The 17,144-nt window shown below is 50.7% G+C and overlaps 1 protein-coding gene and 1 long non-coding RNA gene across 4 annotated transcripts in view; one reads left to right on the top strand and one right to left on the bottom strand.

Annotated features, from left to right (window-relative positions):
* The window catches only part of ICA1 (islet cell autoantigen 1), a 128,056-nt gene extending 117,302 nt beyond the window's left edge, over positions 1 to 10,754 (top strand). For all 3 annotated transcript variants that reach the window (XM_030885168.2, XM_045288624.1, XM_030885169.2), the window contains one exon: positions 9,960 to 10,754. In XM_030885168.2, the coding sequence (XP_030741028.1) occupies positions 9,960 to 10,081 (122 nt within the window). In that variant the 3' untranslated portion in view covers positions 10,082 to 10,754. The remainder of the gene's footprint in view (positions 1 to 9,959) is intronic.
* LOC123521517 lies at positions 2,823 to 12,775 on the bottom strand. The gene is made up of 5 exons (XR_006679944.1): positions 12,712 to 12,775; positions 11,932 to 12,235; positions 11,178 to 11,362; positions 4,885 to 4,987; positions 2,823 to 3,506 (listed from the first exon to the last, which is right to left on the bottom strand). It is a non-coding gene; the product is annotated as an uncharacterized LOC123521517 (long non-coding RNA).
* Between the last annotated feature and the right edge of the window lie 4,369 nt (positions 12,776 to 17,144).

The raw sequence follows: 17,144 nt of genomic DNA, 5'->3' as shown, positions 1-17,144 counted from the left end.
CTTTAAGCACAAGGAGAGCAAAACAAAGGACCTACATGCAGGATCAAGTTGTGCTGAACATTTGAAGGAGGCGTTCATTTTAGCTGATATTTCTAAGCGTTTCTGAAGTTATCAGCATGATAGGGGCTGGGGTTTCCTGTGTCATGCGGGGATGAGAAAATTGTACCTTCCTGAGGCTTCTTAAAGTGAGTGGGCGGGAGCCCGCCAGCGACGCTGCCTGGAGTCAGAGAAGAGGCAAGGCAGAGAGCCTCATATGTAACATTCTTCAGTTTCTCCAAATTTAATTTTGAAATCGACTGTGATACTGGAAAGAATACAAGCTGCTCAAAATAAATGTCCCAGAACATCGTTTAATTTAGGATTTGCCAATCCAGTATCAGGAGTCTTGTTCCACATTCCCATGTACAGCCCTGTGTGTCTCTAGGGAATTCTCCCATCCTATCCAATCCTACAAGTCTCTTGCCATCTGGGAACGACTAAGACTTAGCTCAGACGCACCGGCTCTGAGCATCTGCTCAACCACAGCTCACCTTGTGCTATCCCTCCTTGTCCTGGCTCGGTTACTGATCCTTCCTGTCCTCAGAGGACTAGACAGAGGAAAAGGCAGTGGGGCGTTACTCAAAGATAGTTTGAGGGCAGAGCAGGCACTCAACCTGAAGCCATTGTTTGTACCATGAACTCTTCCTAAGACTGCTAAGGACCCTTCACAAGGTAGCTCCTGAATAGCTATAGGATTCAAACGCCTACCTCTGTCCATAGAAGGAAACCTGGCCATCTTACTCCATTCACGTTTTACAGATAAGGAGGTTAAGGAGTCCTAGAAAGGTTCTGGGTTATTCCAGTTTTTCCACCATTCACATAAAGTGTAACATCAGCTTGGATTGCAAGGCCCCTTTGGACCTGACCCCCAGCCTCATTGAAGCCCACAGCATAGCACAATGTGTCCTGTTTTTCTAGAGAACCAGGCATTGTATGTCAATACACCAGACTCCAGACATACAGCACTTCAGTGAGCCCTTCTCCCCCACCTCTGGGCCTTAACACGCCGCCCCCACCCCCCTGCCCCCTATCCCTTAGAGCTTGCAAACCACCTACCACCTATCTGGATAGTGCTTTTACCTTCCATCCTTCAGGATCTCTGCTTTAATATTTCATATGAGGAGCCTTTCTGATCTGTCCCCCACCCCCCAGCAGCCAGTCTGAGGAGTTTCTGTTCTGCACCCCCACTACACCGTGCATGCCGTCATTCTGTGCACCTCACCTTATTATGGAGTTGATTTCATTCTCTGGCGCCCTGCTAGGGCACCATGGGCAGGATCCATATAGTTAATCACAGATGAGTCCTATCAGTGTCTTTCCCCATCTTCTGACCAGACCCACGCAAGGAAAGGCTGTTCGGTAGGAGGTAGAGCCTTGGGCTAGAAAAGCCACAGTAAATAATTCGCTGCCCCGCAGGCACAGTGGTGCTTGGTGCAAGGGGCTGCAGTGTTCCCATTGCCCCTTCCTCCCCACTCCCTGTCCGCCCCACCCCCAAACTTCCTGGTCATGACCATTAAGGCAGCAACTGAAATTGCAATCACAGGGAAGTCACTACTCTGGAGTGTGTTACCTTGGCTTCCCTTGCCATTCTGGCTGGCCAGTTATATCTGGCGATTCAAACCTTCCCTGGTGTAAATCAAGGGGGGTAGGGTTGTCCTAATAAAATCATATACCATGTGTTGCTGCAAATTGGTAGCACAGATGATATATCAGCAGTCCTGGGAACCCAGAGAGTCACTCTGCTGACAGCTGTCGTGCTCTTGTGTCCCCACCCTTCACCATTACTCTTCTGGAGGAATTACTCTGAGATAAGGTGAACCTCTTCCTAGCCACACCTGCAAGTTCAAACCACCTTAGCAAATGAAAACAACCCAGATAGGAGTCGGTGGCATCAATGAGCATATTAGCAAGGAGCCCTGGCAGCTTAGTGGTTACATATTGGGCTGCAAATCGAAAGGTCAGCAGTTCGAAACCACCAACTGCTCCACAAGAGAAAGACAGGGCTTTCTAGTCATGTGGAAAGTTACAGTCCCACAGGGCTGCTATGAGTTGGAATGGACTGGGTGGCACAAGGCCCGTTTAAATTTTCTTATCTGGGGAAAGAAGTGAAGACCATGGCAATGTGGCTTGGCCTTCCTTCCTAAGTACCTTCCTCGCACCCAGCCGTCCCTAAGACAGTTCCCTGAGTGACAGGAGTCAAGGGTGACATTACGGCTGAGCTCCGTTTCCTATGTGTGTCAAACCAGCTGTTGCTCTGCCTCTCCCCCTGGAAGAGGGACTGATGATACCGTGTGTCTGAGTGGAAATCCTGAGGTCTGCTGTCCCCATGGCCTTCGCCCCGGAGAGGCGCTATCTCCAGGCCTCCTTCCCTCAGCAGCTGAGCGACGCCCCAAGCCCAGGGATATAGGCGCCATTTGCCCCTGTGGCTTGGATGCATTTAGGTGAGCAGTCTTCAAAAATCTATCATTACAAAGGAATTCAAGGAGATGGCATGTGGTCCCTTTTATAAAAGAATTCAGCCCTTATAATCCTCTCAGTGATATAGTTGGAAATTTGGTTTATATTTCTGATACTTTTAAAGATGTGACTTGACATACAGGAGAATGTTTTAGTTTAAAAAATGCTTTTTAATTGTGGTCCAAATAACAAAACATTTGCCACTTTACCATCTTTGTTACCAGCGCAGTTCAGTGACATTACTTTCATGATGAGGTGCGGCCATCACCGCCATGTTTCCGCCCATCATCCCACCGCCATGAGCAGAAACTCAGTGTCCCGTGAGCAGTGGCCCTGCCTTCCTCCCTCCCACCCTGCTAACCACAAATAGATTTTGGTTTCCACACCTTCACCTAGTCTCTACAGTTCATAGAAACAGGACCAGACAATAGCCGTCCTTTCAGGAGGGCTGTGTCTGTCCCTCTGCGAGCATGCTCCTGCACCGAAAGGGAGGCGGCCTACATTCTGACATGTGAGCTGATTTCTCATAAAACTGTACATCTTGGACAGGAAAAAAAAAAACCTGTACATCTTATACCCTGAAAAAAACACAGTGCTTTCAATCTGCTTCTTTTCCAGTATTCTCTGCAGCCCCTTTTTTCCCCCACAGCACTTTTTATCTTCAAAATCTTTTTTTAACACTTCTGTGTCCACAAAGCAATAAGTCCTCATTTCCCCCTCCAGGCCCTAGTTACTTCTCTCTTCCTTCTTTAAATATTTGTGGTTGATAAGTAGTATCTCCCGACTTCTGTCCTTTGGCGTCTGACTTACTCCCCTCAGCATGATGTGCTCCAGGTGCACCCTTGAGGCAGCCATCAAAACTCCGGCCCTCTGTGTGGCTGAACGCATCCTTGTCTGTAGCACATATCGTTCATCCATTCATCTGCTGACGGGCAGTTAGGTGGATTCCATCTTTTGGCGATTGTGAGAAGGGCTGCCAAGAACATTGGTGCACATGTGCCTGAGTCTCCCTGCAGACAATTCGGAAAATGGATGTCATGCCTGTTTTGTTTTCTCAGACCACATTCAGAGATAAAGGAGGGAGCTGGCTTTCAAGGGCACTCCAAAGTGGCTTGTCTCTGAGTTGGAGTGTGGACTTCCTGAGCTCTCTTTAAGACCTTGACATCATCTCAGGGCTTAGAAACCACACACAGGATTTGGATTCAGCTGCTGGGAAAGTGAGGCCCGACCGCCCCACCTGAGACTCCCCTTCAGTTTCCCAGGAGGGCGTCTCTCCTGTCCCAGCTCAAAGTCCTCCTGGGATCCTGACCAGAAGGTGGCCTCGTCAACCTAAGGCTATGGCTCACAAATTTAACTTCCATAATAACACCTGAGGGCTAATTAAAACAGTTTCCCACCCCCAGGAATTCTGGTTCAGTGGCGAGAGTCGGCCCGGGAACCGACATGTCTGACCAGCTGTGGGTGATGCCCATGCTGGTGCCGTGGGACCAGGCGTGGGAGGGGCACCAAGAGCGTGACAGCCAGGCTTGGGAGGAGAGCTGGGCCGAGGAGAGCAGATCGCCGGCGAGTCTTACGTACACCATGGGCAGGGAAACGGGGGGACCCTTCCCACCCACGGGGGTTTTGTTCCTTTTGGGCCTTTTTTTTGGTTCGGCCTTTTTTTTTTCCCGGGCGGCCCCACTTTACACATTCCCCATGTGCCACTGTTCCAAGTGATTTGCATTTAGAAGTGCTACTATCATGGGCCAAACACTTTTATGACCCAAGGAGGTCATCATATTCTTAGATTATACAAAATACTAGTTATTAAAAAAAAGTTAGCAAAGTGTAAATCATAGACCTTAAGATCAATCCATTGTTACATGAACAAACATCAAGTATTTCTAATAAAAGGTATAAATACATCACTCCAGAGAGTTCCTTGAACCTGGTGCCTTTGAATGTTTATGAATTATGGTAACTATGTTCAAAAGGAGCCCTGGTGGCATACTGGTTACACACTGGGCAGTGAGCTGCAAGATAGTAGTTCGAAACCACCGTCTTCTCAGGAGACCGATGAAGCTTTTGATTCCCATAAAAAGTTTCTGTCTTGGAAACTGAAAGGGGCAGTTCTACCCTGTCCTATAGGGTCACTGTGAGTTTGGCATTGACTCAATTTTCAAGTGTACCTAGCCGGATGATTAGTGTGCTTACCTACTAACTCCAAAGTTTCAAGTTCAAGACCACCTAGAAGCACCTTGGAAGAAAGCCTCTGGTGATTCAATGGGTAACAATACCTGCTAAAACCAGCTTTGTGTTTTCATTGTTGAGATGTGATGTATAGACTGCAGATGACCATTTTCATTACTCCTTGATTACTCTTAATAAATGAGCATGCATGCTACTTACCTAAAGTGAAAGTATTCAATCAGGAAGGAATATAGCCGTTTCTGGGCACCGACGATGAAAAGGTGAGTAACATGCAATCCGTGGCTTCAAGGGGCTCGTGATTCTAGGAGATGAGACAAAAGTGCAAACAAATACGTATGTATGATTCTGTAAGTCTGCTTGCAAGTAAGAGTCTTAGAAAGCCAGGGTGAATAAACAGTATTAAATCCTGTTGCTTTACGTCAGCCATGGAGTGGCATGCTTGTTTTATAAGTTGGCTTCCATGCTGCAGTTGAAAATTGGCGGCCACCACTCACTGGTGGCATAGCGAGTTATACATTGAGCTACTAACTACAAAGTCAGCAGTTTGAACCCACAGCCACTCTGCAGGAGAAAGGTGTGGCTTTTGGCTTACAGCCACGGAAACCCTCAGGGAAGAGGCAGTTGTACCCTTCCCTGCAGGGTTGTTGTGAGTCCGCCATCAGCTCAATGGCAGCAAGTAGTTTGAGTCCCAGCTAAAGTATACCTCTTACATATACTCCTTCTTGAGGGGCTGGCCGTCAACAGTGTGCCCCACAATGGAAGGAGACAGTCTGCAGGGGCGCCTCATCTGGAGGTCCACATGGCATAATCCACATTACAGACGGACGTAATCCAGGACCACAGGAGCACACTGGTTCAGGAATTTGAAGCACACTGAGGAAAAGCTCCGTGCATCTCACTGGGAAGAGGGGCCATGTCCACAAGGAATTAAAGAGGAGGTGCTGTGACTGACTGGTGGAGCCCTACGTGAAGTGCGCCGTGCGAATCATCCAGCAGAGCCAGTGCCTAGGAAGCCGGGCCGCCTTCTCTCAGGAGGCCGAGTGCCCCCAAGTCACTCTGCAGTGACTCAGATTGAGTGTTAAAAAAGCATTTGGGCAAGATAACGTAGAGCGCACTGTGGAAACCCCATTGCCATCGAGTGGACGCCAACTGAGGAGTCCTGAACAGCGTCTGAGGCTGTCTGCATTATTGCATCGTTCTCCCGCAGAGTGGCGAATGGGTTTGAGGTGCTGGCGCTTTAGTTATCAGTCCAGTGCTCACCTGAGAGCCCAGTCAAGCCTCGTTACAGTGAGAGGTTACAGAGGCAGGGCTGGCTTCCCCCGGATGTTTTGGACTGGTATCCCATGTGTTTATCGATACGAATTAAATTTCCCCATTTGAGTTCGCTGGGTAGGAAACAGATAGACTGAGCACACTGGAAGTGGAGCCGAGGTGCTGTTGGGAAGGTCTGTGGCTACCGTCCTCTAGGGCTGCCGTGGTCCCAGCTGTCTGATGGCAATGAGTTTGCGTTCATGGCTGCAAGGAGCGGACTTCACTTGATAAAGCTCTCCCCACTGGTGACAGACTAGCAGGCACTTACTTGAAACACTATTGATCATGAAATGCTTGAGGAGAAAAATGGGCATAAGAGTTGAAAAAGCAAAAATGCCTTAACCAGCTATTTCTAATTTGCTTTTCAAAAATAGCAGCTTTCTCTAAGGCTTTTGTAGTTTTGAATGGGGCATGATTACAGGTATCTATTTCCTTGTGTCAGAGTGGTTCATCTCTCAGCTGCTAACCCTAAAGGTCGGCGGTTCAAACCCACCTGGCGATTTGCTTCCATAAAAACTGCAGCTGAAAACACCCTGGCGGGCACTTCTGCTCTATCACATGGGCCATTGGGGGTCAACATCGACTCTACGGCACCGAGAGTAACGACCCTCTCCTAAGATGATTTCCAAGTATAGAGAATATGAGGAGAGGGATTGCACCAGCAGCGTCTTCCCTCTGAGGAACTGTTGGTTCAACACAGTGGTTGGGAACCCTGTGCCCGGCAGCATGGTGATGTTGCTGGGGTGGCTGGCACCCAGTGCAGCAATTGATGGTGTCACCCCTCCCCGCCAGACCTCTTCCTGTCCCAGACCATACAGAACCATCAGTAACGTTCATTTTCAAGTTTAATCCTAGAACATCTGATAAGTGTAGTTGTATGTTGCTTACATGTAAGTCTTTACATCATATGATACCAGTAACAAAATTGTTTTGCAAAATCGACATTGGAATTACATTATTCATTATAACATTATTAGTAAATGAGGGGAAACCTTTTTATTTTCCCCCTTTTCCTTTAGTTTCGACTTTATTCTCAAAAAGCAGTTATTGTCATAGGTTCTGAAATACGAATTGTCAACTTACAGCCCAAATACCAGACAGCTGACAAAATCAACAACTATACAAACCCCTCTAGCAAGGAAAATTGCATGTGTTTGCAGCACGCACAGAAGAGACCCCATGATTTGTAGCACTGCTGTCACTGGAGAATGGGGGTAGCCCTGATCAAAGGGTACCAGAAGGCTCAGAAAGCCAGTAAGTGGAGTCCTGCCTTGTAGGTATACTCAGACCATGTAAGCTGGGCTTGTAAAAAGTATTTCTGTCCTAACAACAAGGATATTTTTTACAAAAGATGAGACAGTAATGCCGAAACCTTGTGTAGGAATTTTATAGACCATCGTTTTGGTGTCGTCCCTCAGATAGTGTCACCCTGGGCCATCTGCACCCCTGTGCCCCCTAGGGAAGCCACAGCAGGCAGGGTGGACCCATGGAGTGCTTCTCCCTGGCTCTAATGCCCTCTGGTTTTGAACATTAGGCTGGTCAGAAAGCAAAGCCAGTTCTCCACCGCGTCCGTGGCCAGCACCCGGGGCAAGCAGTCCAAATGGCACCAGCCCTGCCGGGAAAGGTAACGCAGCCCCCCCACCCCCAAAGCCATTCTCCCCCTTTCCTGACTCTGTTTTTCTGACTGCAAGCTGAGCAACTCAGGCTCAAAGCAGGCAGCCCAGATGAAGGGTTTCTCTATTGCATTTTAGTGTCAAACTACAGATAACGTACCATTCGCCAATGCAACATTTTTTACAAGTGCAACTTAGTGACCCCGATTAATTATGCAGGGGGGTGGGGCAAGCTTTACACTCTCCCTGAAGTTTCATAAGGAGCCCTTGGTGGCCCAGTGGTTAAGCACTTGGCCATTAACCCAAAGGTCGATCTTGACGATCTACCCAGCCTCTCCGGAGGAGAAAGGCCGCCTGCCGGCTCCCTTGGAGCCCGCAGCCTAGAAACCTCCAGGGGCCAGTTCTACTCTGCCCCGGGGGCTCGAAGTCCATCAAAACTCGACTTGGCAGTATGGAACAAGAGCAGCAATGACCCCGACTGGCTCTCTTCCTTCTGGCTTACTGCTAATTCCTAGTCCCCTTGACTGAGCTGTATGGAAGGACCAAACCCTGAGATCTCCTGGGCTGCCGAGGGAGAACCGTGAGGAGGGGGCGTTCTCACCAGCCCTTGCCGAATGAATCCGGCTTCTATTTCGTGTTCCCAGCAAATGCCAGGTCTCTCGGTTGCCAACAGAAGTCTTTTCAAGCTCATAAGGTCTGTTCTCTTCCGGGCAGGCCCCCGCCCGCGCGAATCTCAGCTCCACTGGAGATTCTGTCTGCCACGCGCTCGGTTCCTCGGTCAGAGGTGCTTTTCCTTTGGTGACCACAGGAAGCGAGAGGCGGCCTCTGCCACCAGCCGCTGCGCTGCCCCTGGATGCCTCCATTCGGCACGCCACGCCCGTGCCTGAGGAGGAAGTGAGCGTGTCACTTGGTCATTCTTCCCAAACCGGTCATATCTCTAAGATATCTGATCTCCTCGGTCAATTCCAGAAATAGACTGCGCCGACATCAGACTCGCCCCATGGCGGCCTCGTGTGGCCTCTTCTACCACTAAAGGAAGGCCATCGACTCTCTTTTCAGGATTTATTTTTTTCCCTCTCCCTTCTTCCAAATTGTGTTTAGCGCTCTCAAGTTTTGTTATATCACAATAAACCAGATTTTGGACATCTGACCGTAAATGAAATTAAAGTTAAATAACAAATACAGCAATCATTTGCAAATTACCAACTAGTCCAGTTAGTCGTTTTTTATCTCTATAAACACGATAGGTTGTTTATCTCATTATAACATATTATATGTACAAAAGGTTTTTGGCTGTTTGAAGATGGGGGGATAACGAGTGTAAAGTAATGGGAATACTGTTTAAACGTTTAAGTGCTAAAGAAGGATTGGATCAGAGGCCCCGTTCCTATCAGGAAAATCCCATCTTAATCCAATCTCTCTAGTGTAACCACGCTTAACCACATGCCTTTCCAAGGTGTTTAAAGACTTTGGGGCCAGGTGGCAAGCAGACTTCCCGCAGCTCTCAGCCGGAAGGAGAACCTGCCAGAGCCATTTGCTTCCAAGTCTAACACTCCCACCTGTGAGGGGAGGGAAAGTGGGTCATGGGAGCCAGTGGAACGATGGATACTGGAGAGAGCCCCTGCTTAGTTAAAATCACGTGTGTCAGGTGCTCTTTTGAAGAGGGGCTCTTTCTCTGGAAAGCCATTTGGTTCTGTAACCAGGCTCTTCGGGAAGTCAGGGAAAGAGCAGCCAGGAGAAGACTCCCACGTGCCTGAAGGGTGAAAGGGGACGGAAGCAACCGTGAGCGCCCTGCATGGAGGCATGTGCAGGGCCTCCTGTCTTTGATAGGAGGGCTGAAGGTGGCAGTGGCCTTGGTAGAAAAGGAGCGGCTCAGGTTTGGTGTCACTTGCCTCTGGCCTTGAGCAGTGAGAAGAGTAACCACGGTATTTCTAGAGACGTAGGAGATTCAAAAGGATCCCTGCAGCACGACAGGAATAATAAGCACTGCTTTATGAAATAACTGGTATTTCCTGGCGATCGTGCAGTGGCAGGATCTGAGGTTTGAGCAACTCTGTGGGGTGTGGTCAGCAGCTGGGCAGGGCTGAGAGCCAGAGCCCAGCTGGTAGAGGTTGGCTGGGTCAACACAACTGCCACTTCATCACTGAGCTTTGCTCCGCGGTCAGGAAAGGTTGCCCATGTGACAAGCAGTGGAGGGAGGAGGGGGCATGACAATCCATGCCTTTCAGAGACAGAGAGTGATGGCCACTTTCCTGAGGGAAAGGATGGGGCCTGGCCGGCCTACATCCAGCATGGCAGGGGTGGCATTTGGGGCGGTGGGTTTGCTCATGTTTCCTTCTCTCTCCCCAGAGCCTGCCAAGGCTGCCTCGGACCTGACCGCCTGGTTCAGCCTCTTTGCTGACCTCGACCCTTTATCGAACCCTGATGCTGTTGGGAAAACTGATAAAGAACACGAATTGCTCAATGCATGAGTCTGCAGCCTTTGGGTGGGGACACACCTGCCCCCCTTCAGCAACACCGTGGTGGTGGTGGTGGGGGTAGCACAAGTATGAAGTGATCAGAATACTGTTTTAACATGGACGTGCCATTTCAATAAAGGGTGAGAGGCCCTGTTTATATTGGTATAATTATTTACTATTGTTTGGTATAAAGGGTTTTAGTATGTTGTCCTGTTGATCTTAACAATACTGGATTGTCTGGGGATGGTTTCCCAGCAGGCCACTCTCTGGCCGACCCCCTCGCCCACCCCTACCGTGGCTGCTGATGGTCCCTGGCCTCCTGGGAGAGCCACATTCAAACCATAAATCTGTTTGTAACCATAGGTTTAAGGGACTAATCACAGCCTCTGGCAGCAAGAGGCTAACACCTTAAATGTTCTCCCCTGCCCCTCTTAGAGGGGCTGCAGGGCAGCCCCCTTCCTCCTGTCATGTCACCTTCCAGCAGTCCAGCTAAAGAACGCACACACACACTGGCTGTCTGCATCACCTGGGCCCTCTCGGCAATGGAAAGCAGCCACATTTGCCAAGATCAGCGACTCCCCTTGACCCTCTGAGGCTGGAATCCAGGGCACGCTTTCCCAGAGCCCCGTGTGAGGTCATCTTTGTTTTGTTTTTTTAATTAAACGAGAAATATTTTACACGAAAAGTCAAGTGCATGTAGTCTTTTGGGGGGCTTCCTTCATTGTTGTGCGGGGGAAGTGGGGCTGGGTGGGACAGAGGAGGACCACGGGCTCCACTTGCAGCCTGGAAGCAGCGGAGGGGATGTATGCTCCCCACCTTGCAGGAGCTGCCAGAGCCCACCGCTTTACACAGGCATCCCTCTGGTCAATAGGTTGGGGGTGGAGCTACCAGTTTGCATTGAGGCCCAGAAGCCGCTCAGACCCTCTACCTGCTCTCCCATTAGGAATCCGGAAACTGGTAGCTCTCCCACTTCTTCTCCTCCTCCACAGCGTGCAAAGTGAGGGGCCACATGCACCCACAGAAGCTTATGCACACCCTTTAGATGAGCGCGTGGCCTGGGCTTGGGGGGTGATAGATGCTCCGCTAGAAGATGGTAATAGATGCTCACCTGGGAAGTCTCTCCCAAGACCCTGAAAGGGTTTCCAGCAGCCTTTCTGCAAACCCCCACAGGAATACTGAGTTGCTCCAACTCCCCTCGGGGCTGCCCATGAGAAAGACCTGGCCACAGCGGTAACCGGAGTCCTCCACCAGATACCCTGGAAGCCTGCAGGCTGGCAGCAGCGTTCTCCTCCTCTGCAAAAAAACCAGAATTCTGTGTGAGAGGGGCTGGCTCCTCCACCTGTATGGAAGCTCATCTAGCTCACCTGCCCTGGCCAGGCCTGCGCTTGATGCATCTGCGGCAGGGAATGCCAGTGGGGTAACAGCGACACTCTTGGCTGCTAACCCTCAGGTTCCCAAATGGATCTGGCCTATGGGCCCTCTGTTCAGAAAACAAAATTACTCCACACATCACCCCCCCTTAAAACCTTTTTGTACTCTAGCCCATAATCCAGGATAGTGTCAGCATCTGCTTCTGCACCCCCTCTGGATGGATCTGGTGCCCCCCCCACGCCCCCCTCTCAGCAGTCTCATACGCTTTGGGGACAATGTGCTCAAAAAAGCTGGCATTCCAAGCCACCACCTGATGGGCATGGCCTAGAAACGTTCCAAGCAATTCTGCTCTCACGTGGCATCACTTTAAGTCAAAAGGCACCGAGAAGGCCCCTGGTGACTACCACCACTAGGTTTGTAACCCACAGAACAAGCTCCCATTTCCCCTAAATGCTTCTGGGTGTCCCCGGCAATCAGCACCCCAAAGTCACCTGTGAGCATTGGGGTTAATGATTGCTGAGTTGGGCTGCCCAGCATGGAATATGGATGAGCTGCTTCCTGGGCTCAGTTTGTTTGCAGAAGGAGCACAGTGGCTGTAGGAAGGCATGAGTCTCCTGCCGGCCAGGCTGTGGGCCCAGCGTCCGGGGGTGGGGCCGCCCTTCTATTTGGGATGGTTTACTTTCAGTGCTAACCAGCCGCAGTTTCTCATGGATCTGTGGAAGAGGATGGTGGTGGATGGACAGGCTTCGAACAAGTAAGCAGAATTGCACGCTGGGAGGCATTTTCGTTAAATTTCTGTGAGAGGGGAAAAAGGGAGAAAGACGCAATTCCCTGTCCCATCTGCAATCCACTTGGCTAGCCCCTGGAGCCCTCTTCAGAGGCGTGCTTTGAATCAGGCGCACACAAAGCCCCTCGCCCACCTCTCCAGTTCAAGGGCAAGCAGCTGCTGCTGCCTGATTCTCTGTGAAGTGGCCTGAGCGCTTCCTGGGGTCCCTCTCCAGCCAGCCCTCCAAGGGCAGGTGTGCGAGGAAGCTGCCATGGGTGCTCCACCCTCCCCACGCCCAGTCTGGCTTCTCTTTCACTTTCATCCCCACCCCCCCTCCGCTGAAGCTAGGCTCAGTCGCCATTGCACTGCCCCACAGGGAAGGCCAGAACATGTCTGCTTGGGGCCGGCGAGCTCCCCTTCCTCCAGCCAACATGTAGAAGACCAGACACAGATGTAAGGGGCCGGCCAGAGAGGATGCTGCGCACCTCCCTCCCCACCCCCTTACTTCTCTCTCCAGCGGGCAGGGGCGGGCGTTGGTGCACTTGACAGACAACTCCTCCCCGTCCACGTGTCATTGTGGATTGTGGGTTCTGCAAGGGGGAGAGAAGCATCCTCCGCCTCAGAATTAGAAAAGCGCCAACTCAGGAATAACGAGCGCTTCCTTTGTTGTTGTTCTTGGACCAGGGGCCCAAGCAAGAGGGTTTGCTCAACATTGGCAGCCTGGGGAGGGGCTCACCCACCATGCTGGGGCCAGTCTGATTATGGGCTGCAGCTGGGCTGAAGGTGCCCTACGAGGACCTCGCCCACCCTTCTGAATGGAGACGAACCTGGTCGGCCTCCATCTAGTGGCCACTGCTTGCTTTCCGCTCCAAGAGTCAGCTAACTGAATGCCAAGCTTCCCTCCTCAGAGGTCACTAGGAAGAGACCCTCCTCCCAAGGGGCTCGCTAGCCCTGGCACTGGCCCAGGCCTGCATGCGGATACTACTCGCTTTCTTCCATTTATCAACATGGCATCTGCCTTTGCGCTCAGCCAGCGTCCTTGGGAGAGGCAGCGGCAGTTAATCCTCTGCTTTGATTCAAACCACCTCCCCACTCCTTAATTGATACCACTCACGAGGCAAGGATGTAGGTCTCGCCAGCTTTGTTGGGAAACAGACTTCAGCTTGGGGCCAACCCCAACTGATTGGCAGCGTTTGCCAAGAAGCCTGTTTTAAAGGGGAGTCTGATAAGTGAGAGATGTCTCTGGTGGATGCCGCCCTGCATTTGACCTTGCCTTTCATGGGACTTTAAGAGTTAAAGAGTTTTTTCACTTCTTCCCTATAAAAAGTAGTGTGTGTCTCCAACTTTGGGTGAGGGGCATGCATAGGCAAGAAAAGCAAGATATCCAAGATCTCACCTCACTTCATGGGGCAGAAGAGAAGAGAGATTTCAGATCAGCCCAAAGCTGATCCTTGTGAGATGCAGCAGACCCACCTCCACCTCTCTAACCTTCTCATCAATCCCATCACCAGCTGTTTCTCTCCTGGCACTCTCTAGTTCTAAGCTCCAGGGCCTGTCGCAATGGCTGCCCACAACTCCCAGAGCCCTCTGACAGTTCAGTGGTTTGAGAAGGAAGTAAAGGTTACCACCCCGGATCAGGAAGCTTGTGGGCAAAGGTTGGCAGGCTCCCCTGAAGTGAGAGCACGTTCTCCCTTCTGCAGGGCAGGGCAGCTCTTAGCTCCTCTTGGCACCCTTGGGACAGGTCTCCTCCTTGGGACAGGGCTCTCTGCATCAGGCACTCTGCTGCTCGCTGACCCAGCTCAGAGCCAGCTTTGTTCAGCTCTCAGCTGCATTCCGAGCCATAGGCATCACTGACCCTGTGGCAGGAGCCCTCAGAGCCCTGCTCCCTGTCTTCAGTGTTAGAGCCCTGGACCTGGGTTCCAGCTCTTTGGGGAGCACTTGCTCTCTCTCTGTGTCTCTCTGTCTCTCTCTCACTCTCCTTTCTTCTTTCTGCTTCTGTGAGACAACCTCTGTGGGGTGGGCTGCCTATATAAACAAACTCCCAGCCAATCCCCTCTCAGTATGCCACAAACATGTACTTTGCATACGCATAGTGATCAATCCCTGCAAAGTTTGTAAAATATACCATCACAGGGCAGACTGCAGCCCAGGCCAGACAAAAGTCATGAAGTCATCCAGTTGATTGATTACAGCTTGTCCCAGAAATGTCAGTCAATCTGAGCAAAAGTAACAAACCTTCTGGAACAGAAAAGTAGGCCACAGGTAACTCTTCAGGGGTTGGAGCGGGTGTGGGGATAAGCATTCAAATGATTTTTTGAAGGAACCGTGACAAAAGGTTACATAAAGGAACTGGTTCCACTACAGTATTGTTACTGAAATACAATTCAAAGTGGTTTAAACAATAACAGTACTCACTTGACACACACACACCACAGATATGGTTAGATAACTAAAAAGAACTGGTATGGGTTTCAGGTATGGGTAGGGCTGGGGGATCAGCAATTGGCCCCTTTTCAGCTTTGCCCTCTGATTCCCTCTGGGCTGCATCTTTCCAAGTTCTTCTTAACAAAGGGGCAGAGCAGCCACCAGTGTCTGGTGCCCAAGCCCTGGACTTGAGCCTTCCTCGGGCCCCTTGCCCATTCCACACCACCCCCAGGCACTGAGATCAGGGTGGGAAGGGGTGCTGCTTGCCCACCTTTCCTTGGCTTCTTCCTGGAGCCAGACCCTTGTGACCTGGATGCTGTGCAGCAAAATACAATCAATGTCCACTCTAGATGTGTCCACTGGAGTGGCTGTACGGAGACACGTGTCTAGTTCTTCTGGAAGGGGCGGCAGGAGCCCCTGACTAGCCGCAGGCACTGGGGCAGGGGGGCAGGGAGCCCCGAGTGGCCTGTGGCCTACATGTAACTCAGTTCTCCCAGTCAGGGACCGCAGACCTCTGCGCACCAGCTGGGTGACTGGCATCCAGATGAGGGAACGGAGGGACTAAATGAATATGCAAACGCTGGGTCAACGTTTATGGAAACTAGGGCTCGCCCCAACCAGGGTGCCCACTCCCAAACCAGGGCATCTCTCATGTCAAGGTATTCAGTAGACATGGGGTTGTAGAAGATTATTTCAAGGCACAGCACTTCCTTTAGGAATCAACCTCTCTATCCTTTCTCCCCAATCCCTTTTTCTTATCTCTCAAAAAATATAAAACACTGATGGTTAACTATACCTGAGGGATATCGTCTAAGGAGGTGGCTTATGGCAGGTTACATTGGGGTCCTGGGGCCAGAAAAATCTTTGGTCCCATCCAGAGTCTACCAGCTGTTAGTCACATATTCTCTCCGCCCAACCGTTTTTCATTGATGAGATACAGGTGGTAGGTAACCTTGCCTGCCTCCTGGAGCTGATGCCAGCATTGAGTGGACGCCCCGGGGAGACCACTGTTGTACTTGTGCGCCGCAGCAGACAAGCAATGCCAATTGTAATGTGACAAGTCGTGGTCCCAGATGTTCACTTGATCAATAAATGCTCTCAGATAAAGTTGGAAACAGAAGCTGCTCCCTTCGCTGATAACCTTCCATAAACCGTCCCAAGCTCCACCTTCCCTTCCCTCCCATCACTCAACTTGTTCCTAAATAAATATCACAGGAATGGAGGAAGTGAGGGCAGACCTAGAAAGTCTCATGAAGAGGTTGCCTCAGCGTCTTCCTGGAGGTACATCAAAGTCCGCTCAGCGTTCAGCCAAACACGGGGCCGCTCTACAAGGGGAACGGCAGCGCTCACAATGAATGCACGCACACCTCAGACAAATCAATAAAAAATGCAGCCAGCCAAGGGCAACGTTCAGAGGGTTAGGAAATAAATGGATGGAAATAGGAACCCAGGGAGGATGTGGGGTAAGTGGTGTCGCATGGAGGCGGTTGCAATGGAGTATATATTTTTTAACATAGAACTGACCATCTCTGCTGTAAGCCTTCGCCCATCCCACAGGACAGCACTCAACGTCCTGTGATGCTGCTGCCAGAACAACCAAGTGACGAGTCCAGAAACCGGGCTGCGCAGCTCATCCATTCTAATGGTATTTCTAAGATGAACCATGACCCAAGACAATGACGGAAGGCTACAGCGTGGGGGCAGGGGGGCACAACATATCAGAGTGTGACTAAAGAGTGTGGCTGTTTCATAAAACGTTAAACACATTCTTCATGTGCAACACAGCAACCCTGCTCCCCGGAGTTTCCCTCGAAAAACACAAATGTACATACACACAACACCGTGTGCGCCCATGGGCATAGCAGCTCTGTTCGTAATCCCCAAAGCTGGAGACAGCCCCAATGCCCAACCGGTGAGTGGCTAGGCCCGGTGTGATGGACAGGTACCTTGGAGGATTAAGTAGCAATAAAAGTGAATAAATCCTTGTCATGAGGCACATGGACGGGTTGTGTCCTGAGTATGCTGTGATGGGAAGGGCACTTGGCCTCTGCAGGTTCTCACGGCCCACAATCACTAGAAACTGTGTGAGGAAAAACACTTTGGGAGAAAGCATCGAACCCCAAACGAAGGGTCCTGTACCACACAGCTGAGCACGGCTGTCAACCATGAAGTCCCTGACAAGTGAGAGGCAAAGGAGGCGACCTCATGCCTGCACACCATGGGGACCCTGGAAGAAAGGAGGGCACTAAAGGAAGAGCAGATGAAGTCCAAATAAAACCTGACTGTACCGGAACGGAAATGATAGGAATGTCTTGATTTTGACAACTATCCCTTAGCTATTAATAGTAGGAAACGCTGGGTTAAAGTACGTAAGACCTCTGTACTATCTTGGCGACTTTTCTTTAAATAAAAATGTTAGATCAGAGAGCATCTACGGAAGGATGGCGTTCAGAAGGGTTAGGAACAGAGAAGGAAGGGAAACAGGAAACCGGGGAGGAGGGGGTACAAGGGGAT

This window comes from Echinops telfairi, unplaced genomic scaffold, assembly GCF_000313985.2.
Source record: "Echinops telfairi isolate 266 unplaced genomic scaffold, ASM31398v2 ScPeMD7_23;HRSCAF=83, whole genome shotgun sequence".
Lineage (NCBI taxonomy): Eukaryota > Metazoa > Chordata > Mammalia > Afrosoricida > Tenrecidae > Echinops > Echinops telfairi.
Note: the sequence above shows the minus strand (reverse complement) of the source record. Positions and strands in the feature narration are given on the sequence as shown.